Consider the following 23533-nt stretch of genomic DNA (forward strand, 5'->3'; position numbering starts at 1 on the left):
TAGACTAGCTCATTACATGATAGATGCTTTCAGCTCTAATTATTTGGCCACTGAGATTCTTTGAAGATTTTTTTAAGACCATAGTATAGGGATAGCATAAAACTGAAAAGTACAGGGGTGCCTGGGTGGCTCAGTCGGTTGGGTGGCCAACTTCGGCTCAGGTCATGATCTCGCGGTCCGTGAGTTCGAGCCCCGCGTCGGGCTCTGTGCTGACCTGCTCAGAGCCTGGAGCCTGTTTCGGATTCTGTGTTTCCCTCTCTCTCTGACCCTCCCCCATTCATGCTCTGTCTCTCTCTGTCTCAAAAATAAATAAACATTAAAAAAAAAATTAAAAAAAACTGAAAAGTACATATTATATGAATGGTTGGTCACAGTTTGAATTTAATAAAAATTAGTACTTCAGCCTGTTTTTTACTGCACTTGGTCTTCAGTGGTTTGCTTTATCTTTTCTCAATCATGAACATTTTTGTTATTTCTTACAAACATATGTACTTGGTTTTTGATTTACTAAAAGTTACAAAATATTTTATTTGAGGTGTTACATTTAATTGGAATGGCACTTCAGGAAGAAAAACAGCATTTGGACAGTGTCACAGAAGAGCATGTAGTAACATTTACCTTCACTCAGAAGATATCAAGTATGTATATACACTTTTTACTAAACTAATTCAAGATACCAGTGATTTTAAATATGGAATATAACCTCTTATTTGCTCATGTAAATTCTAAACAGGTTATAATGGATCCAAATTTCTGAGGCTGTATGTATTCATCTGTGTGTTAAAGGTACTATATCAGATCCTGATATATATTCATAAAAATACTTAGGGACTGTGCATACTTAAAATACATAAATTTTAATTTATAAACTGAAAACCTTAATGAGGAGTCCTTAGTTTGAAATCAATGTAGTGCATACATTTAAATTCTCACATATGCTTTTGAAAACACAAAGTATGCTATCAGGATTTCACTTCTACATTATTGCTGTTACCTTATAAAGACACTGAAAAGAAGAAAATGTGCTGTAGGGAATTAGTGTATCATTTTATATAAAGTAATGTGATTTTTTTCTCAAAAGCCAGGAGGCTTTTTTCCTAGCTTTTTTTTTTTTAATGTTTATTTATTTTGAGAGAGCGTGTGCATGAGAGAAGGGGCAGGGGGTGAGAGAGAGAGAATCCCAAGCAGGCCCCACACTGTCAGCATAGAGCCTAACGCAGGGCTCAGTCTCCCCAACTTGAGATCATGACCTGTGCCAAAAGCAAGAGTCAGACACTTAACTGACTGAGCCACCCAGGCACCTCTTTACTAGCTTTTTATTATTAAAAATTTTAAACATACAGGCAAGAGTTGGTACAGTAAACATCCATGTACCTACCACTTAGATTCAGTAATTAGTACTTTGCTATATTTACTTTAATATTTGCACACTTTTTAAAACCATTTGTTTTAGCCATCGTGTTTCTTCTCTAAGGAAAAGGTTTTCCTTTACTGATTTTCAAAATAAGCAGTTGGTCTAAAGTTGCCTTCAGTGGTGACAACTGTAAATCTTTTTTGTTTGCTTAGGACGGTTGTGTTTTTGGTTTTTAATATTACTCTTGGAGGGCACCTGGGTGGCTCAGTCTGTTGACTGACCAACGCTTGATTTCAGCTCAGGTCATGATCCCAGGGCTTTGGGATTGAGCCCCGTGTCGGGCTCCGCACTGAGCGTGGAGTCTGCTTAAGAGTCTCTTTCCCTCTCTCCCTTTGCCCCTCTCCCCTGCTCACATGCTCATTTTCTCTCTCTAAAAAAAGAAAAAAATACTACTCTTTGATTTTTATTTATTCAGTGTTTTATAGTCACATATCAAGATTTCCTTTTTAAAATAGTTTCTTTTTGAAGCTTAAACTGCCAATCTTGGTCAGTGGGAATCTATTCAATTGGCTTCACTGTTCTTTTGACCCAAGCCCATTAGTATTTGCGCACCACATTGCTTTCTGGCACAAAAGATGCCCCAGGCGCATTTGTGCTTTCCCTGCCCCAGACCTACAATCATCCATTTGCTGAGGTATTTTAAAGAATTTATGGTGGTATCCTGGGAGTGACAGTAGGTGTTATGACAGGAGTGGTCTTATTTGCTGCTAGTTCTCTATTTTTCCCCTTTTGCCCTCATCCAGGAAAGTGGGAGGAAGACAGGAAACTGCCTTTCCCCACTGAAGACTATGTTGTTAGGTGCCAGCCTTTCCCTATTCTTTTCTCTGTCAGTATTTCTTTCTATGGATTAGCATTGTATCTTGTGCCATCTTTTTTTTTTTACTTCAGGATAACCACACAGAAAACTCCCTAATTTCATCCACTCATCACTATACAATCTCAGATTCTGTTTCTCTTTTTGTCTTTCTTTTCAATAATCATCATTTTCTCTGAACATTCTTTATATTTCTCTTTAAATTTTTTTAAATGTTTTTATTTATTTTTGAGAGAGAGAGACGTAGCGTGAGCAGGAGAGATACAGAGAGAGAGGGAGACACAGAATCCAAAGCAGGCTCCAGGCTCTCAGCTGTCAGCACAGAGCCTGACACGGGGCTCGAACCCATGAACCACGAGATCATGACCTGAGCCAAAGTCGGATGCTTAACCAACTGAGCCACCCAGGCACCCCTCCTTATATTTTTCTTTAAACATTTTGTATAATTAAAACACACTGTCTAGGGGTGCCTGGGTGGCTCAGTCGGTTAAGTGTCCGACTTCGGCTCAGGTCATGATCTCACAGTCCGTGAGTTCAAGCCCCGCATCAGGCTCTGTGCTGACGGCTCAGAGCCTGGAGCCTGTTTCGGATTCTGTGTCTCCCTCGCTCTCTGACCCTCCCCTGTTCATGCTCTGTCTCTCTCTGTCTCAAAAATAATATACGTTAAAAAAAATTTTTTTTTAAAAAAAAAACACACTGTTTAGAGTCAAATCCCTAAACTATAGCCACAGAACTTTAGATCTGAAAGAATATTAAAGAGCGCATAGTTTAGTCTCTTCCCCTCCTAGGAATATTTTGCCTAAATGGCAGCACTTAAAGAAAATCAAGAACTGGACATTTCTGACTATAAAACTAAATCAGCTAACATTAGATTAAGTATACTCTTGAGATTATGGATTTGACATGTATGTCTTTCCCTCAAATAAAAAATAACTTACAGAGAGAGAAATGGATTTTATTTTGAATCTAGGTTTTATTAAAAGACCAAAACATGTTGATATATTTTTACACACACACACGCGCGCGCGCGCGCGCACACACACACACACACACCTACCTGTAATCCAGCTCTTTTCTTAGACTTTGTAAAATCTGAGGTAGTCCTTTCAGCTGGGTTTTTATTTAATCTTGCTAAAAGCTATGTTAAAATAATCATTTGGTGTAAGATGCCCGTTTTGAATGATGAAAGCATTCTAGTTAACAATTTGTTTGAAAAGTACCAGATACATTACATTCTTAAGAAATATTGAAAATCTCTAAAAAGCAGAGCTGTAATTAAATGATGGGCAGATGATGTTATAAGCAACTTTATTTATCTTCTCATGCACAGTAATAAGCACTGTGAAGTGGTAGCTGTTGTTATCGTGAGTTTTATTTTTTCTGCCTTAGAACCTGGTGAAGCCCCAAACAACTCTCCTAGCATACTGGCTATGCTGGAAACACTACAGAACGCTCCCTACCTAGACGTCCACAAAGACATGATTAGGTGGATATTAAAGGTAAAATTTCCTGCATCACTCTGCTTTTTTGCAAGAAACACTCAGTGTTTGTTATCTTTAAATTTTGATAATATTTCATAGCTTCCAAATAACTGATCCTTTTTGTCATAGACTTTTAATGCTATTAAGAAGATGAGAGAGAGTTCGTCCACCAGTCCCGTGGCAGAGACTGAAGGAACCATAATGGAGGAGGTATAAGAGGCAGCATGTGGTCCTACTGCAGCATGGTAGCAAGTTCACTATAAGTAATTTAACTTGTCTGCAATAAGTTGGTAGTTGATATTCACAAAAAATGTGAATTCCAAGAAACGTGCCACTATTTGTTTATCTTTATTTATTGTAGCAATTTTTTTTGCTCTGCCTTTTTTTTAACAGGTTAAAAAAATCTTTTCTCTTGTTTAGATAAATGAGATTATAAAATAGTTTTTAACCAGTATTTACAATAAAGATTGTTCTCCCTTGGGGTAAAAATGTGCATTTAGCATCTAATGGTCTAATTAAATGAAGCATAATTTCAGAGTTCAAGAGACAAAGACAAAGCTGAGAGGAAGAGAAAAGCCGAGATTGCCAGGCTCCGCAGAGAAAAGATCATGGCCCAGATGTCTGAGATGCAACGGCACTTTATTGATGAGAACAAAGAACTCTTTCAGCAGACTTTAGAACTGGATGCCTCTGCCTCCGCTGTTCTTGATAATAGGTAAAAAATAATCAACATTTTTTAATCTCTTGACCACTGGTTTCTCAACTAGAAAAGATGTTGCTTTTCTTCCTTAGAAGTATATTTTTGAGGCGCCTGGGTGGCTCAGTTGGTTAAGCGTCTGACTTCAGCTCAGGTCATGATCTCATGGTTCATGGGTTCGGCCCCTGCTCAGGCTCTGTGCTGACAGCTCGGAGCCTGGAGCCTGCTTTGGATTCTGTGTCTACCTCTCTCTCTGCCCCTCTCCCGCTTGTACACTCTCTCAAAAATAAACATAAAATAGGGGCTCCTGGGTGGCTCAGTCAGTTGAGCGTCCGACTTCGGCTCAGGTCATGATCTCACAGTTCGTTAGTTCGAGCCCCGCGTCGGGCTCTGTGCTGACAGCTTAGAGCCTGGAGCCTGCTTCACATTCTGTGTCTCCCTCTCTGCCCCTTCCCTGCTCATGCTGTGTCTCTCTCTGTCTCAAAAATAAACAAACATTAAAAAAAAAATTTTTTTTAATAAACAAACATTATATATATATATATATATATATATATTTTTTTTTTTTTTTTTTTTTAAAGAAGTACACTTTTAACCCTGAAGTACTTCAGAAGGGTTGGTAGGTAAATTTTACAGCTTCCAATTATAGGAATTACTCTTAGAATTTGAGTTTATTGATATATGTTTATACATATATATCTGACTATAGATACCATGTTTCTGCTCAGGATGATGGGTCACACAGAGCACCCTTGACAGTCATAAAAGAATGAGTGCACTAGGGTCAGTTAAGTGAGTGTCTGGCTTCTGTGTTGCATATTGGATTGCTGTGAGGATTACAGGAGATGGTTTGATCTATGTGAAAGACTTCTGCCGCTCAGATCATCAAAACCACGTGTGTGGAATATGTACCTATCTGGAGTCCACTGTTTTATGATTAAATGGAAACTTCTTAGGCTCATTGATGAAACTCGTACACTTTTTATTGCAGCCCTATGGTTTCAGATACGACACTTACAGCATTGGGCCCAGCACAAACTCAGGTCCCTGAACAGAGACAGTTTGTTACCTGTATATTGTGTCAAGAGGAGCAAGAGGTGAAGGTGGAAAGCAAGGCAATGGTCCTGGCAGCATTTGTTCAAAGATCAACTGTATTATCAAAAAACAGGAGTAAATTCATTCAGGATCCAGGTAAGTCATTCAAAGCTAGATCCTCTCCTCCCCCTTAATGACTGCCACTCAGGTGTGGCACAGAAATTTTATTAATCTAATAATAACTCTGTAGTGTTGGTGGTGTCTTAGACAGCTTTACCGTAGGCAGAAATTTTCCAGTTGACAGATGTGGAAACACTCCAGAAGGTTAACTATCAGTCCTGAATTACATAGCTGGTAAATAACAGAGATTCAAAAAAAAGCTTTTCTTTGTGATAGAACATTAACGTACTTGGTACTTAACAGTCTTTCCCATTCTTTAGCACACTTGTAAAGTCCTAGTAATTAGTTGGCACCCTGAAATAATAATTTTGTCTCATGGATCGATCCAAAATGGAACCTCTTGGGAATGGTTGTGTGAGTTACGTATGTGAGAAGCAGTCCTTGAGCCAGATTGTGATGTGAAGTAGTGATAATATCACGGATAGCGTTCCCCAGAAAGCAGATTCTTGAAGTAGAGATTACCGTGCAAGACATTTGCTTGGAAGAGCCTTGGAATCAACATCTCTGGATGGAGAGGAGGGAAGCAGGTTTGGGCAAAGGGAGAAGGTGAGCTTCAATGCAGTCCCCCAAAGGCCTCTTCCTACCCTATGGGAACTCTGGAGCTGGATGGCCCTTTGGAGGTGTCCTGAGTTGGAGCGAGGGGGACTGGTCTTTAAACCCCAACACTGATCAGTGACTGGTTGTGGGCCACCTCTGGAAAGAGGTGTGACTTTGAGTGAAGCAGTTGTCCCTTAAAGAGGAATAACAATTAAGTGCCATCTTCCAACTGCTGAGGAACGAGTAGGCCATTCATTCCTCCAGGGGCATGTAAGCTGCACATTATTGTTTCCATCACAGACACTTTAATATCAATACTCTTAGATTTGTTTCTATGTGCATATGCCTCAAGACTTCCAGTAAACTTCTTGAGAGTAGAAGCTGTGTCTTAGGAATTTGCAAAACACTTATTTAGCAAGTGCCTTTTACATTGTAGAATTGAAAGCCCACTTATAGGATAGCCTTTTCTCCATAAGGAAAGTCTTCACAGTGTGGATCTCAAGCACCTAGTTGAGAAAGACTGATCTGCTTCATCTTAAAAAATGATCATTTCAACTAAGCGGTTTATAAATTTCATTCTAGGCCAAAGATAAAATTATCAATTTTATTTAATTAGTTCTTTTGTGAAGAAAAAACTTGGGCTGTCTATAAGCAGGTTTTCCAAATGCTTTCACAATTTGTATCAGAAAAGATTGTATTTATGCTGTGACATTTGCACTGTTCTGGTATATAAGCCAAACTGAAACTTGAGTAATTGTTTGTAGAATGTTGTGGAATTTCTAAGATTACTAATTTACATAGAGAATTCCAAAAATTCCAAAAGCAGCCAGGCACCCATCTTATGTTTATATTCATGTTTTTCTCTCCTTTGAATATAAAAAATTAGCACCAGAATGGAAGGCTCTGTCTGAATTACTCTCTTTCCCATCTGGGCTGCTGTCCTGGACATTTTGCTCCCCCTTTGGCTCTCCTTTGTGACTCTCCTTTGCATTAGTGTATTTAGGCAGACTCTCCCCTAGGGGGCGCCTCATTGCTGCCACAACACCTTTACTGTGACCCAGGTGTCCTAAAGTATTAAAGGCAGCCCAGTGAAGAATATTCCTCTTACCAGCTCAGGGCTTTTGGAGGGAATGGGAGTCTCTCAGTGCCCTGAAAGTGTGGAATGTTCAGAAGATTGGATGTACATAATACAGAACTCCAGTTTCAGTTAACAATTCAGGGATGTTTAATTTGCTCAGGATGATGAAAATTACAGTCTTGCTTTCTCAATAATCCAGGGTCTTACATAAATTACTAGTATCTCAAAGGAATAAACTAGCATTCCATTTCAAGTATGCGACCCCATATCAAGGATTTCACAATTTAAAGTTGTACATTTGTTATAGGAAGATTAAATGCTTGGTTTGTTTTGTTTTGTTTTGTTTTTTGTTTGTTTGTTTTGTAATGCAGAAAAATATGATCCATTATTCATGCACCCTGATCTGTCTTGCGGAACACACACTGGTAGCTGTGGGCACATTATGCATGCCCATTGTTGGCAAAGGTAATTTATATTCTTAATATTAGTCAAGAGAAGCTTATCCGAAGGCTCGAAATTAACTTTTTAAATAAAGGAAATTTCATTCTAGAGAAAGGGAGAAAGAACTAAAGATGGTAAAGGAAAAACTGTATCACTGCCTGATAACAAAACTGAGTTGCTTTGTCATACGTGTTAAAGGAGTGACTTAGAAGCTTCATAGTATATCAGCTATATCTTTTAATATGGGGATCTGTGTGACCTAACAAACTGGATGAAGAACAAGATTTTTACGGTGGCATAAACCCTAGATGAGTAGTGTCTTCCCAAGGTGTGCACTCTTGATTCTAAAAGTGTTAGTAACTTGCCTTGTTACTTCCTGAGATTGTCGTGGCTCCCCGAACTAAGATGGGATCACCTTGAATTTGCTCTACTTTGGTACTTTCTATGCTTCTGCAAAACCAGCAAATCAGTATGATTATTCTGGCACTGTGCTCATTGAATTATCATGTACTTCCTCTAAGAAGTAGCCACCAGCCCTGGGGAAGTGACAAGACAGCACAGGGACCAAGAAATTTGAAGGTGTAAATTCTTGTATTGTGGAAACAAATTAGTTAAAACGTTGAAGCTTGTGGCTCTCACTGAAAAGAATTACCGTTGTTTTTGATACCTCATGTTCTCTAATTGTAAAGGTATTTTGATTCCGTTCAAGCTAAAGAACAGCGAAGGCAACAGAGATTACGCTTACATACAAGCTATGATGTAGAAAACGGAGAATTCCTCTGTCCCCTTTGTGAGTGTTTGAGTAATACTGTTATTCCTCTGCTGCTTCCTCCGAGAAATATTTTTAACAGGTAAGTTTGGGCTCATAAAACCTTTGTATTTAAGCAGTAGTTTCCTTTGAAGATAATGAGATAACTAAACCAGGGTGGGGGAAAAATCACTCTAGGTAATTGCATAATGTTGTCCAGATAATTTTTTATTTAGTCATTTCTTCTGGTAGACCAATGAAATAAGATTTTGGTTTTTAGAAAGAAACGGGCCAACATTTTGTAGTTTCTTGGTCATCCATGTAGATTATAGAAGGTATAAAATTCCTGTGTGTTTATGAAAACTGTCTCCTTTGTTTCTAGGAGCCTACTTTAAATATTTTCCTCATACTTTGCAAGAGATGCCCAGGAAATTGATAGGCAATAGAGGAACTGCTCAAATTGACTTTATTGACTACTCTAACAGTTAAATATATTTTTTTACAATCTTTTGGCTGACAGTACACCCTGAGGAGTTGGTCCGATAAATGCAAATCTACTAATGTTTTAAAATGGAACATTTTTGTTATTTCATAATCTCTAGGGTTCTTCTAGTTAATAGAAGCGTTGGGCATTGTTATTTCAGATTTGAATTCCATACCGTCTGCTATTCAAATCTGGTTTTTATTTACCCATTTAGAATTGTGCTGTCTACCTTACGTGCACAAATACTGATTGAAGTTTTGTGAATATGAATCAACTGTTAATTTCTGTGCTATGTGGATTCAATTCAAAATGAAGTTCTTTTCAATTTTAGGAATTCAAACTATGGTGTCTTAGTTTATGCTAGCACAAAATCTTCTTAAAATGCTATTAGATTTGAGTGTAAGCTCCTACTTTTTAATCATAACAGAATATCATGGTGACCTAATCTGCCTTTGAACTGAAAAATTAATCATTATTAGATTAATGCACATAAAAAGAAAAAAATTACCTTTGTTGTGTTTTACCCATCCCATGAAGGTCAATTACAACGTAGTCATGAAGAACACAGGCTTTTTTGGAGTCTGATATACCTGGGTTTGAATGCCAGATCTGTCCTCTGTGTGGCCTTAGTCAAGTTTCATAGCTTTCAACCTCAATTTCCTCATCTGTAAAGTAGGGAAAATAATGTAACCTGTTTCATAAGATTATTGTGAGGATTAATTCTAATACTGTAAAATGCTTGTTAAGTGTCCTATGTTAAACACTCAGTAAATACTAGTGGTGGTACTGTAATTGTGCTGTTTAAGAAATATTAGCAAATTCCAGTATTGTGAAAAAAGACATTTTTGACAAATAGTGTTATTAGCATCATAGTGACAGATAATACATTTTCATTTCCATTGGCAGGTAACTATTCTTATTTTTTTAAGGCAACAAATTTCCCCCTAGCTTTTTTTTTTATATATATTTGAAGTGTGTTTAAATTATTAGGTCCATGATCATTTAAAGAATCTTTTTGTGTCATAAACTAAGCAACAGCAACAGGATACTAAACAGTCTGTATAATCTTTTCTAGCAGGTTAAATATTTCAGACCAACCAAAACTGACTCAGTGGATTAGAACAATATCTCAGCAAATAAAAGCATTACAGGTTCTTAGGAAAGAAGAAAGTACTCCTAGTAAGTTCTGATAACTTGCTTTCATTTTTCCCCTAAAGTCTGAAATTATTGGAAAATGTAGTTTCAGAAGAAACTATTTAAGAATATTTCATTTTGGGGGAACCTGGGTGGCTCAGTTGGTTAAGCGTCTGACTTCAGCTCAGGTCATGATCTCGCAGGTTGTGAGTTTGAGCCCCGTGTCGGGCTCTGTGCCTAGAGCCTTCTTTGGATTCTGTGTCTCCCTCTCTCTCTGATCCTACCCCACTCATGCTCTGTCTCTCTCTCTTTCTCTCTCTCTCTCTCTCTCTCTCAAAAATAAACATTGAAATAGCTTACAAAAAAATATATATATATATTTTATTTTAAGTAGACTCCATGCCCAACATGGGGCTTGAACTCATGACCCTGAGATCAAGAGTCTCATGGCCTACCAGCTGAGCCAGCTAGGCACCCCTATTTAAGAATATTTTAAAAGTGAAACTTCTCATCTTAAAATTTGACTTATTTCCCCTCCCCTTTTTTTTGAGTGAGAGCACATGAGCCGAATTGAGGGGCAGAGGGAGAGAGAGAGCATGTGTGTGAGAATCTTAAGCAAGCTCCGTGCTTAGTGCAGATCCCGATGCAGGACTCAATCCCATGACCCCAGGGGATCATGACCTGAGCTTACATCAAGAGTCGGACATTCAACATAAATACTTTTCACTTCTTCCCCCATTTTATTGAAGAGTTTCTGGGGGTAGGGAATGTAACTGAGTATTGCAGAGCCAGCTGTGGTTCTTGGTGGACTGACTCACTTTATTGTTGGCATTACCAAAGACCTCCCAAGTTTCATAAACATGTACTGCACTTAATGACCTGTGCTAAAGCCATCTGAGCAGAATTTATACCATTGGTTTTTATAGAAACAAAACAACATACTCTCCTTACCTTCCCTAGCTGTGTTCTGGTGGCTATAATATTAGGAAAAGTGTAGTTGATCACAGAAGGTGCCTTGGTTAATCAACAATAGTATTTCTCATGCTCTGAATGTATCTCGTGCCAGTCTTTATTAATGGAAATTTTTCCTGTCATTTTTTAAATTTCTTTTATGCATATTCAGAATAAAATTTATGAGTGACATTTATATAAATGCTGTAGACTGATGAATAATAATGTAAAATGCTTATTTCTGTCTAGATACTGCTTCTTCAAAGAATTCAGGAAATCTAGATGAATTACAGCTTCCTGAAGGGTTTAGGCCTGATTTTCATCCTAAGTGAGTATATTATTTTATTTCTTTTAAATTTGTTCCACTTGAAGTGAAAAATATAGTGGTTAGAATATGATTTGTCAAGCTAGGGAGCAAAATATTATGGGACATTGATCTTGAAATCTGAGGTTTAAGCATTACATGATATTTATTGTGAGTTTATTGATAGAAACCAGTAAAGTGTAAATTCTAGAGCTAGACTGCTTGATTCAATTCCCAGCAGCACTACTTACAAGCTGGGTGACTTTTTTCAAATTGCTTGACTTTTGTGTACCTCAGTTTCCTCATCTGTAAAGTACAAGTACTAATATCTATCTCATAAGTATTGTGACATAATACATGTAAAGCCACCTGGATGCTGTCCCTGGCATAGTAACTCAAGAAAAACAGTACTGCAGGAGTGTTGATGCATAGGGGCACTACTTGCACCCCAATGTTTATAGCAGCACTTTGAACAGTAGCCAAATTATGGAAAGAGCCTAAATGTCCACTAACTGACTAATGGGTAAAGAAGATGTCGTTTATATACACAATGGAATACTACTTGGCAATGAGAAAGAATGAAAACTGGCCATTTGTAGCAACGTAGGTGGAACTGGAGAGTGTTATGCTAAGTGAAATAAGTCAGGCAGAGGAAGACAGATACCATATGTTTTCACTCATATGTGGATCCTGAGAAACTTAACAGAAGACCATGGTGGAGGGGAAAGGGGAGGGAAGTTACCGAGAGGGAGGGAGGCAAACCAGAAGAGACTTAAATACTGAGAACAAACTCTGAGGGTTGATGGGCGGGGAAGGGGAAAGTGGGTGATGGGCACTGAGGAGGGCACCTGTTGGGATGAGCGCTGGGTGTTGTATGGAAACCAATTTGACAATAAATTATATAAAAAATTTTAAAAAATAAAACTTAAGACAACTAGTTTAGCTTTGAATAAACATATAATAAAGACACGTAAACTTGAAGAAAAAAAACAGTACTAAAAAGCTTAAATAGAGAAAACATTATTTCTTTGCCTCCTACTTCCCCTACCCTCACCCCCATCGCCAGTCCTATGATTTGTTTGTTTCTTCCACCATTTACTTCCATATATCTAGTTAAAATGCGTAGTTGACTGACTCTTGATTGATCATTTTTAAGCAGTTTTCTTTCTGTTGCCTGGCAATTTAGAATTCATCTCTTACCTCTGCCCTGTCTACTGCTCTTCACCGGTGTCCAAGTAGAGTTATTTCATAATTTTTAGTTAAATCAGTTGGCAGTTTTACATTATAATTATTTCTACTGGTAGAAGATACGTGTTGTTATTTTATTTCCTTTCTTTTATATAATTGTCTCTTTCTGGTGGTTAATGATCACCTTATTTTTTTCATGTACTTGGTTTTCTATGTGTGTATTACTTCCCACCCCTGCCCCCCACCCATAGTGTAATAGATCTGTCAAATGTCTAGCAGTAGCTTTTGTAACTGCTCAGGTGCATCAGATGATCTTCTATCCTAGAACTTCCTCCCCCCAGCCTACCCCCACCCCCCCCAGCCTCTCTCTGCCTGCACTGATCAGGACGAGGCACAGCTGTCACCCTGAGACTTCCCCTGGCCATGCCCCTCTTAATTTACTCCCTTGTTTTGCATAGGTGCACTCTCCAGCAGATTCCTAAGAAAGGGTGCCTGGATATTAAATTTTCATGTCTGAAAATACATTTACTTATCCAGATGCTTAGTTTATGGCTACGGTATAGAATTGTAGGTTAGAAGTAATTTTTCATCTAGATTTTGAAGGCATTGTTTTCTAAATTCTCGCCATCTGTCAAGAAATTAACATTATTCTGATTCCTGTTCCTTTGTAACTATTACTTCTGGAAACTGTTGGGATCTTCCCTTTAATTCCCAGTGCTCTAAAATTTTTCTGTGATGTTCCTTGGTATATGAATCTTTTTTTCACTCATTTTGCTTCATTTTCAGTAGACTCTGAAGATACATATCCTTCAGTTACGAGAATTGTTCTATATTTCTTAGACAATTTTCTCCTTTTGATTTTTCTGTTCTTTGAGATAGTCCTGCTGTTAGCTCTCTGTTGGCGCTCTTGGACTGATCCTCTAAGAAATTTATCTTGCAAGTTTGCTGGTTTCTATACTGTCTTTGTTATCTGTGCATTCTTTTTTTTCTACCGGTTTGTTTTGGTTTATCTCTTTGGTCTTTGATTCTTTCCTTAAATGTTTACTGGTCCTCGGGTGACTATTCAAGAATAAGTCACTGAAAAGCTCATTGGATACCTGGTGGGCAGGTTGAAATTTGCTGACCTGTAAACTTCACAGTGAAATGATCAGGCCCCCACCAGTCTTTTGTGTGGGATCCCCAAATGCCAATGTGTAAAACGGCTTCCCCCTGAGGATTCTTCACTGGAGAAACTAAAATCTATGGCAGTGGGTATGCATTGCCAATGTGCTTATGATGGAGAAAGAGGTCAAGGGTCCTTTTTTAAGATTCAGTATGTAGACTTTCACCAAATACCTTGTTTTCAGCCCTGGGCCTCACCCCTGCCAACCACAATAAAGTATAACTCCTCTCACACAGGGATAGTTTGCATGTCTTTAATTCCTGCTTTGCACACACTGTTTCTAAATAGTTTAATTTATATGTTCAATTCCAACATAGCAAATGGCTGTTAAGAAACTAAACCATTTGAGGGGTGTCTGGGTGGCTCAGTCAGTTAAGCATCTGTCTCAGGTCATGATCTCATGGTTCGTGGGTTCGAGCCCTGTGTCATGCTTTTAACATGCTGATAGCTCAGAGCCTGGAGCCTACTTCAGATTCTGTGTCTCCCTCTCTCTCTGCCCCTTCCCCTGCTAGCACCCTGTCTCTCTCTCTCTCTCTCTCTCTCTCTCTCTCTCTCTCTCTCTGTGTCTCTCAAAAATAAACATTAAAACAAAATAAAAAGAAACTAAACCATTTAATTAATGTGAGCACATTATTTTGAGCTAATTATATACATGTTCACTGCAGGAACCCCTATTCTGAGAGCATAAAAGAAATGCTAACAACATTTGGAACTGCTACTTACAAGGTGGGACTGAAGGTTCATCCCAATGAGGAGGATCCCCGTGTGCCCATAATGTGTTGGGGTAGTTGTGCATACACCATCCAAAGCATAGGTAAGAGATTTATAGTTGTGTCTTGCTGTAAATCACAAGTGTATGCTAAGATGCATTATGTGTAAGAGCCTGTATTTAAATGAGGTGTTTAAAGTGGCAACAGCATGAAGAAACGGCATAAAGATTTCGAAGCAGGCAGTGTATACTGACAAACCATTAGACTGATAGTTTATAAATTAAGCACAGCAACAGAGAACTCATTTTGGTGGTGGTTATAGCTTCTTGTTGGTTGAGGGGTTGTGTTTTCATTTTTACTTTTTCATCCAGAGTTAATTCTTGTGAAACGACTTAAAGATTTCACAACCTGACAATATCGTGCTTTCAAACATGCACAACATCAGATTTATCATCTTAACCATTTTTAATCCGCAGAAAGAATTTTAAGCGATGAAGATAAACCATTATTTGGTCCTTTGCCTTGCAGACTGGTGAGTTGTTGGTTTACTCAGTGCACGGAGTGGTGGAGTGGGAATTCAGTGGTTCTGCTTGTCTGTAATCTGAAGAACTTGAACTGGTTGTTTAAGGATAGGTTCACTTCTTTCATAGTAAAACTCATTTAAAAAATTTTTTTTTAGTACGTTTATTTTATTTTATTTTATTTTTCAATATATGAAGTTTGTTGTCAAATTGGTTTCCATACAACACCCAATGCTCATCCCAAAAGGTGCCCTCCTCAATACCCATCACCCACCCCCCCACCCCCCATCAACCCTCAGTTTGTTCTCAGTTTTTAAGAGTCTCTTAAAACCCATTTTTTTATAATGATACGAGAATTCTTTATGATTTTCTTTTAAACAGAGTTGAGCTCTTTTCATCCAGAGATCTTAGTTAAATACATGAAAAGTGGGAAAAAACTAAAAACCATTCTAGTTCTTGAATTTTTAATGCTGTAATTAGAAATATAAAACAGGGGGCGCCTGGGTGGCGCAGTCGGTTAAGCGTCCGACTTCAGCCAGGTCACGATCTCACGGTCCATGAGTTCGAGCCCCGCATCAGGCTCTGGGCTGATGGCTCAGAGCCTGGAGCCTGTTTCCAATTCTGTGTCTCCCTCTCTCTCTGCCCCTCCCCCGTTCATGCTCTGTCTCTCTCTGTCCCAAAAATAAATAAAAAACGTTGAAAAAAAAATTTTTTTTAAATAAAAAAAAAAAAGAAATATAAAACAGAACACACCCTCTACCACACTTGACTGCCTTTTATGAGCAACATGTAAATAAGTACAGATTAATGTCAAGACAGTATAGTTAATGCTGAGAAAAGTGAGGAAGGAATATACAAAGCTTGCTAATTTTTACTGTGTAGTTAGTATCACTGCCGGCTATTCAAGTTTAAAATCATAAAACTGCCCTTAAGAGCAAAATCATATCAATTTATTCATGTAGTCCACCTGGGGAGATTAAAAAATGCCTAGGCTCTACATGGGTCAATTAAATTAGAGTCTCTGGAGAGACTCTGGAGAGTCTTCACCTCTGCTACAGTGCCCTCAGCAGACTCCTCTTTATGATGGCTCTTCAAGCTTTGGCTTCCCTGGGAAACCTCAGAGCCATGCTCTGTGAGTGGGATATCCCTCTTCTGTGGTACTGCCTCCTTCAGTTGTCTCTTCCCCCATTCCTTCCCCTTCCTCTCTAGTCCCCCCCACACAGACATTCCTCCCCCTCCAGCCAGGGCTGTAGCTCCTTGAGTGCAGGAGGAGTGGGGTGAGTTTTCATTTTAAGATCCTCAAAACCAAGACTAATGCATAACAGGTCCTCAATACCTGTTGAACCAAACAACATTACAAAAAAATTGGAAAATAGAGAATGAAGTAGGAAAAAAACTGTCAACACACCACTTGTCTTTTTCATTAGTGTGTCTAAACTTGATTAATTTTGTTCCGGCTATATTCTGCACTTCACATCAAGAATTTTCTCATTGCTGCTGCCTAGTCCCCCTAACAGTTTTTGATGGTTGCAGACACCTTGATTTGTTACATCCATCTTCTTGCCCATAGTTTTCCCAGTATTTAGAGGATTTCCCACATTTTACAGCATCTCTTTAGAATAAATATAAAGAAATACTGCATCACATTCTTGAGAGTCTTTGTTGTTTACTATTTGTTTTGATGCATGTATCCTTTTCCATAGAGAACCAGCAGCTTGGTTGTAAGTAGGTAGCTTTGGTTTATTCTGCACACAATTAGATATTCCCCATTCCATTCATTCCATGTTAGAGACAGGTCATTACAGATGTCACGGATTCTGTGCCATACCAGCTAGAACGATCCTAGAGAGATCTCATGTGAATCCAGCTTTGCTTTGACTAGCTGTGCTTTGAACTAGGATTCCTGAAAGGAGAGAATTATAGTTGACCCTTGACAACACGGGTTTGAACTGAACAGATTCACTTATATATGGTTTTTTAACACACATACATACGTATACACATACATATACAGTATATATATATAGATAGATAGATAGATAGATAGATAGATACACACACATATAAACACATACAAAATGTGTATATAACACATACAGAAATGTGTTAATCAACTGTTTATGTTGTCAGTAAGGCTTCTAGTCAACAGTAGGCTACTAGTTGTTAAGTTTTGGGACAGTGACAAGTTATATGCAGGTTTTCAACTATGGGGGGAGCGTGGCTCAACTCCCCCAATCCCCACATTGTTCAAGGGATCAAACGTACTTCATATGCTGGCTTCTTTGTTAATTGCATCTATCTCTTTATTTCAGGATGACTGTCTTAGGTCACTAACAAGGTTTGCTGCAGCACATTGGACAGTGGCATCACTTTCAGTGGTTCAGAGACACTTCTGTAAACTTTTTGCATGTGAGTATTAACATGTGTACCATATATGTTACAGTAATTTCTCATCTGTGATTTCATTTTTGGTGGTGCAACTTTCTCCATTATGAAAAATATTTTGGTAATACTGTTTGCCTTATGTACAAGTTCTAGCTTATAAGTTCATATATATCTTATAAAGAGATGAATATAAACTAGGGTATATGCATTTTAAAAATAATGTAATGCTTATGTTGGCATATGAGGTGTGCTAATGTATTTTTCTTTAACCATTTAGCATTGGTGCCAGATGACAGCCATGGAGACCTTCCATGCATATTAGATATCGACATGTTTCATTTGTTGGTGGGTATCTTGTGACTTGTGTTTGAAGTTCTTTATCTTACTATATAATTATATCTTAGATTTGGTGAGTAGTGTAAAAGCAGACAGGAGAAGTTGTCATCTGTCATTCTTACTACTTCTGAGTATAATTCTTTTCCAAAAGAAAATGTTAAGGAATGTAGTTGAGAGGCTTGACCTCTCTTATTTTGCTTTGTAACTGAGGTCAGTAATTTGACCTCGTTATGTTTTTAACCTATAAAGAAATAGAAGTAACACTAGTAATGTAAGGTCAGGCTGCTGCTGACCCATACAGTGTTTTGGGGCAGATGAATCCTGTGGTCACGTTACTTAGCAACAGACAGCCCTTTTTTGTGATTTAAAGAGAGCTATTTCTTCTGAGCAGGTGCAGTCTAGTACCGAGGCACACCATTGGCCAAGCAGTGGGTGGCTCACTTTCAGCCCCACCTCAACTGGGTCCCCTTACATGGGACACTGAGTGCACCCCCACACATAGCAACCCCACGTGCTGTCCCCTTAACCTTTTGGGGCATCAGATTCTGAACCTTTAAGTTGGTTAGTACCTATCTCATATGATTGTGTCCGAACTCAATGGAAGGAGCAATGTGAAGAGCCTAGAGCAAGGTGTCCCTAGTAAATGTTAGCCATTGTTACTGTTTCCATTGCTCCTGTGAAGACCACCACCACTAGCACCACTCGTCTAGGCAGCAGGAGGCTAACGAGAGAACTGGCATCTACTGTACCTGACCGTTTTCACATCCATTCTCAGTTAGCCCTTATATCCTTACTGCTGTGGTATTAAAAACATATATATATTATCTCTAGTTTACCTGCAGGGAAACTGAGGCTCAAGGTGTTATCTAAAAAGCTCATAAAAAGAGCTGGGATTCATATCTAGATTTTTGTATATCTCAAATCCGTGTTTTTTTCCACTACTTACTCCCTAGAAAGATTTCAAGTGTTACCTTTATTACTACTAATAAGGTCGGTATTAGGGAATCACTGGGCCTGTGAAATGATGGTGCTTGTGAAGAGCCCATTAGTCTGTATGTCATTTCATTTCGCCAGTCCCAGTGGAATTTCTAAGATGTGTACCCATTAAGAACAACGATTCTGCGGGGGGGGGGGGGGGGTGCGAGGGGGGGCAGGGGGCTGAGCTCCGAAGGGGATCATGTTAAGAAACTGGAAATGTCTTCAGCCGTGGAAGGAAAGGTGACCTGTCTGACCATCGGCATCTGGTATCTAGGTGGGCTTGGTGCTCGCTTTCCCCGCGTTGCAGTGTCAGGATTTTTCTGGGATCGGCCTTGGCACTGGAGACCTTCACATTTTCCATCTGGTCACTATGGCACACATCGTACAGATCTTACTTACCTCGTGTACAGGTAACTCCTCTTTGTCAGATTCTTGAAGGAGGAAGTACTTGAGTTTTCTCGATTAAACAAAAAAAAGAAGAGGAAGAGGTGCCTAGGTGAGAATAATGCGTAGATTATAATTAGGCTACTTCTTTTTGCTGTTCACCCTCATGGGGAAAGTTTTCAAACAAATTCCTTTCTCCTATTAAAATCCCCTAGCAATGTGACTGTTCTTACTCTTTATTTCCTAAGTTTGGCTAATAGTTGAGTGCCACAGAATTGTTTAGCTGATTTTACTCACAGCCTGCTGCCTGGCACGCTGAAGTACATTGGCTTCCTCTCCTAAAGCCTACTGGCTCCTCGTTAGGACGGAGAGTGACGCTGCTCACACCCGAGGGGTTAAAGTTCTTTGTATTTTGTGCACAGATTTTCATGTATGTGTTAAGTGCATGAATATATGTGAGTGCTGAAATAATGCGGTCATTCATCCATTTAATAAGCAGATATGGAGTACTGATATTTCCATATGTTTCAGAAGAGAATGGCATGGAACAAGAAAATCCTGCCGGTGAAGAAGAATCAGCAGTTCTTGCTTTGTATAAAACACTTCACCAGTGCACAGGAAGGTGAGGTCATAATCCTTACATGATAACAGTTCCCCAAATATGAGTAGGTAATAGCATGAAAACGGAATTCATTTGTTAAAAAAAGGGAAATTGCTGCCTGTTGACATGTTTAAAAGAGAAGATGAGGAAGTGATCCCTAGAACTTCTAAAAATTTTTTTTTAACTTTTTTTTTTTTTTAATGTTTATTTTTGAGAGAGAGTGTGAGCCGGGGAGGGGCAGAGAGAGAGAGAGAGAGAGAGAGAGGGGCACAGAATCTGAAGCAGGCTCCAGGCTCTGGGCTGTCAGCACAGAGCCCAGTGCGGGGCTCGAACCCACGAACCATGAGATCGTGACCTGAGCCGAAGTCGGACGCTTAACCGACTGAGCCATCCAGGCACCCCAAGAAATTTTAATATACTAACGTGATTGGAAGTCACTGAGAAAGGAGTAATATGCAGAGCTTCCCACATGTATTTGGCCACGGAACCTTCTTTTGCTCAGAGGATCTGGCAAAGCACTATTCTAAAGTATATGTTGTCTTGTTAGGAATTTTATTTTATTTTTTTAAATGTTTATTGTTGAGAGAGACGAAGCGAGCGGGAGAGGTGCAGAGAGAGGGAGACACAGAATCTGAAGCAGGCTCCAGGCTCCCAGCTGTCAGCACAGAGCCTGACGCAGGGCTTGAACTCACCGCGAGATCATGACCTGAGCTGAAGTTGGACGCTTAACCAAGTGAGCCACCCAGGCACCCCAGATATTTTTAAAGTAATATGTAGGACTGGCCAGAGTGCAAGGGAATTATTAGAAATCCACGTATTGTTGGAGTCATTGTGATTTGTTACAGCAGTTTCCTTAGCTTTTTAACAGTGTCTGTTAAACAGGTCATAATCTCATGGTTTGTGAGCTTGAGCCCCACATCGGGCTCACTACTGTCAGCACAGAGCCCGCTTCAGATCCTCTGTCCCCCTCTCTCTGCCCCTCCCTTGCTTGCATATGTGCGCACGCACGCTCTCTCTCTCTCTCTCTCTCTCTGAAAAATAAAATAAACATTAAAAAAAAATGTATGCCAAGGACCCTGATGTTTATTCTTGGACTGAGTTATCCCATTTCTGAGAATACATGCTAATAACGTATTATGAGAATAATGCTAATAATTCAACATATAGAAAAACCTACAGGCGGGGCACCTGGGTGGCTCAGTTGGTTAAGTGACCGATTTCAGCTCAGGTCATGATCTCACGGTTTGTGGGTTCGAGCCCCTTGTCGGACTCTGTGCTGACACCTGAGAGCCTGGAGCCTGCTTCAGATTCTGTGTCTCCCCCTCTCTCTGCCCCTCCCCTGCTCACACTCTGTGTCTCTCTGTCTCTCAATAATAAATAAACATAAAAAAAAAAAAAAAGAAGAAAAACCTATAGGCATAAAGATGTACACTCTGATATTATATTAGCAAAGAATTTAAAGCAATTGCAGTGTTTGCTTGCAGAGGAATAATTTGCTGTAGATTATGTATTCCAGAATATTACAATTCTAAAAACAGTTATGGTTTATGATGTTCTGAAAAACAAGCTGATTTTAAATTTTATATGTTACAGTTAGAGCTATGTAAGACATAAATGAGTGTGAAAATAGTTTGCCAGAATAATAGTGTTGATAAAAGGTTCTAGAATAGTGGATAGTTTTTTATTTCACAGATATTCTGTCTATATAGCTGTATTACTTTCATAAAAATTTTTTTAATGTTTATTTATTTTGAGAGAGAGCACAAGCAGGGAAGGGGCAGAGAGAAAGAGACAGAATCCTAAGCAGGTTCTCACTGTCAGCACGGAGCCAATGCCGTCCTCGATCTCACGAACATCAAGAGTGGGACGCTTAACCAACTGAGCCACCCAGGCACCCCTACTTTTATAAATTTTAATAACAGCATTGAAGGCCATAGCATTATTTATACCAGACATCCTGTAATGGGGCTGCCCACTTTTTTAAGCCTCTGTTCCACTGATGCCAAATAGCAGTTGTCCCTGTTCTCATACTGTTCCAAAACTAGAATGACCTTTTCTCATTAGGTTTCCCAATTATTTTTCTCTTTTTAGTGCTTTGAGAGAAACACCGTCTGGCTGGCATCTGTGGAGGAATGTCAGAAATGGAATCATGCCATTCCTGAAGTGTTCTGCTTTGTTTTTTCATTACTTAAATGGAGTTCCTTCCCCACCTGAAATTCAAGGTAATTTCTTCTTTCTTTCAAAGTGTGAGAAAGGTATGTAGTCTTTCACTCCAGCAGTTTATAATTAAGGTGCCTTATCAAAATGAAAACTTAGAACGTAGCTAATTGACTGTGGTGATGTGCACCATTATAGAATAAAAATGCATATTTATGTATAGGTCTGATTTTATTTGGATCTCAGTAAGTGTACTATTTTTGTACATTATTTTGTCCTATCTTTGTACATTTACATGTACAATACATTCGTTTGGCTTTCAGATGTTAAAATGTTCAATTTTATGTTACTTGTAACCTGGGTTCTTCAGATAATAAAAGAGGAAAACTCACAAAGTCAAACATTTCTTGACTTGAAATGTGTGGCATTAATGTTCAGAATACCCCTAATTACGCATGTGTGATTTTAATGTAGGAATTAATTTGCTATTTTCAGTTGATTCCTATGTTCTGTTTTGATTCATTTCACAAAAGTGTAGTACAAAGGCAGACTTGAAGTTTATGGTCTTTGTACCTCATAGTGCCTGGCGCAGGGCCTGGGGAGCCGCACGTAAGGCTGCCCTCTCAAAGTCCGTTGACCAGCACCTTCGTCCAATGAATAGTCTAGACTTCCTAATCATTTGCAGCGATGATTAAAGACAGTGCTTAAATCCGTCTCTCATGATAAAATCATCTCCTGTTTCTGCACCGCTTTCTACTTTTCCAGAGCACCCGTGTGTTATGACTGTCACTTAATGCTCACACATAACCCCAGTGAGGTAGATCGTGCTGGTCACCATTTTGCAAACAGCAAAACTGAGTTACCAAGAAATGGTGACCAGTTTGGCGTGGGAGTTGTCTGGCTCCACTCTCAGCTGTGTCATTTCCTGTGGACCCCTTCCACGTGCCCTCTTGTGAACTTCTACCAGTTATGTATCTAGTAAATTCAAACTCTTTCATTGTGCCCCCCCCCCCTTTTTTTTTTTTCTTTAAGCTCTGCTCTTGTTTACTCTCCTACAGGATCTACTCTTAGTTGTTATATGCATCACTCTTTTCTTCTCCATTTGCAGTTTCTGGAACAAGCCATTTTGAACATTTGTGTAACTACCTTTCCCTGCCAAACAACCTCATTTGCCTTTTTCAAGAAAACAATGAGATAACAAAATTACTGATTGAAAGGTAATGATTACACACTCTTCTTCCATTAGATTGAATAGTTCTAAGGAAACAAACTTAGATTTATCACATATTACAAAATTCTCAGATAGTGAGCCTGTGTGATCGATCAGTCTGTGTGATTTATTCTATAATGATTCTATAATGATTAGGCCTTCTTAGTTAACAATTTACCTTTGTGGTTAGGTTTTTGCCAAGCTAGTGAACAGCATAAGCAGATTTGTTTAGAAGGAGAGTAGTGGTAGAAATGTTTATTTCCTTATATTAACTTACTTGTTAAGGATTCTGTCGTGTAGATTTTTGGAACTGAAAAACCTTGAGGGTTATCTAGTCCAGTACCCTCACTTTATATTTGAGAAAATTGAAGTCTAGAGAAAGTTACTTGTCAATCATGTCAAGTTAGTTAAGATGAAAATTTGGCTCTTAGAATGGGAAATATTGGCAAGTCATATATCTGATACAGGATTAGTATTCAGAATGTATGAATATATGGCCAGAATTCTTACATCCCAACAAAAAAGCAACTACCCATTTTTTTAATGTTTATTTATTTATTTTGAGAGAGAGCACGAGCCAGGGAGGGGCAGAGAAAGGGAGAG

The 23533-nt window shown here is 38.8% G+C and overlaps 1 protein-coding gene across 13 annotated transcripts in view; it reads left to right on the forward strand.

Moving 5' to 3' along the window:
* The window catches only part of UBR2 (ubiquitin protein ligase E3 component n-recognin 2), a 128339-nt gene that overhangs the window by 90708 nt on the left and 14098 nt on the right, over positions 1-23533 (forward strand). For 8 of the 13 annotated variants that reach the window (XM_045057568.1, XM_045057566.1, XM_011282222.4 and 5 more), the window contains 17 exons: positions 536-638; positions 3618-3727; positions 3839-3919; positions 4246-4424; positions 5398-5597; positions 7608-7701; positions 8367-8528; positions 9985-10088; positions 11244-11322; positions 14314-14462; positions 14835-14890; positions 17192-17288; positions 17542-17609; positions 18853-18988; positions 19494-19584; positions 21655-21785; positions 22829-22937. In XM_045057568.1, coding sequence (XP_044913503.1) covers positions 536-638; positions 3618-3727; positions 3839-3919; positions 4246-4424; positions 5398-5597; positions 7608-7701; positions 8367-8528; positions 9985-10088; positions 11244-11322; positions 14314-14462; positions 14835-14890; positions 17192-17288; positions 17542-17609; positions 18853-18988; positions 19494-19584; positions 21655-21785; positions 22829-22937 — 1949 coding nt within the window. Of the gene's footprint in view, positions 1-535; positions 639-3617; positions 3728-3838; positions 3920-4245; positions 4425-5397; positions 5598-7607; positions 7702-8366; positions 8529-9984; positions 10089-11243; positions 11323-14313; positions 14463-14834; positions 14891-17191; positions 17289-17541; positions 17610-18852; positions 18989-19493; positions 19585-21654; positions 21786-22828; positions 22938-23533 lie in introns of those variants that run through there. The other 5 variants (XM_023253978.2, XM_023253977.2, XM_045057567.1 and 2 more) reach the window with 5 other exon arrangements.

The sequence above is a fragment of the Felis catus genome, chromosome B2, assembly GCF_018350175.1.
Source record: "Felis catus isolate Fca126 chromosome B2, F.catus_Fca126_mat1.0, whole genome shotgun sequence".
Taxonomy (NCBI): Eukaryota; Metazoa; Chordata; class Mammalia; order Carnivora; family Felidae; genus Felis; species Felis catus.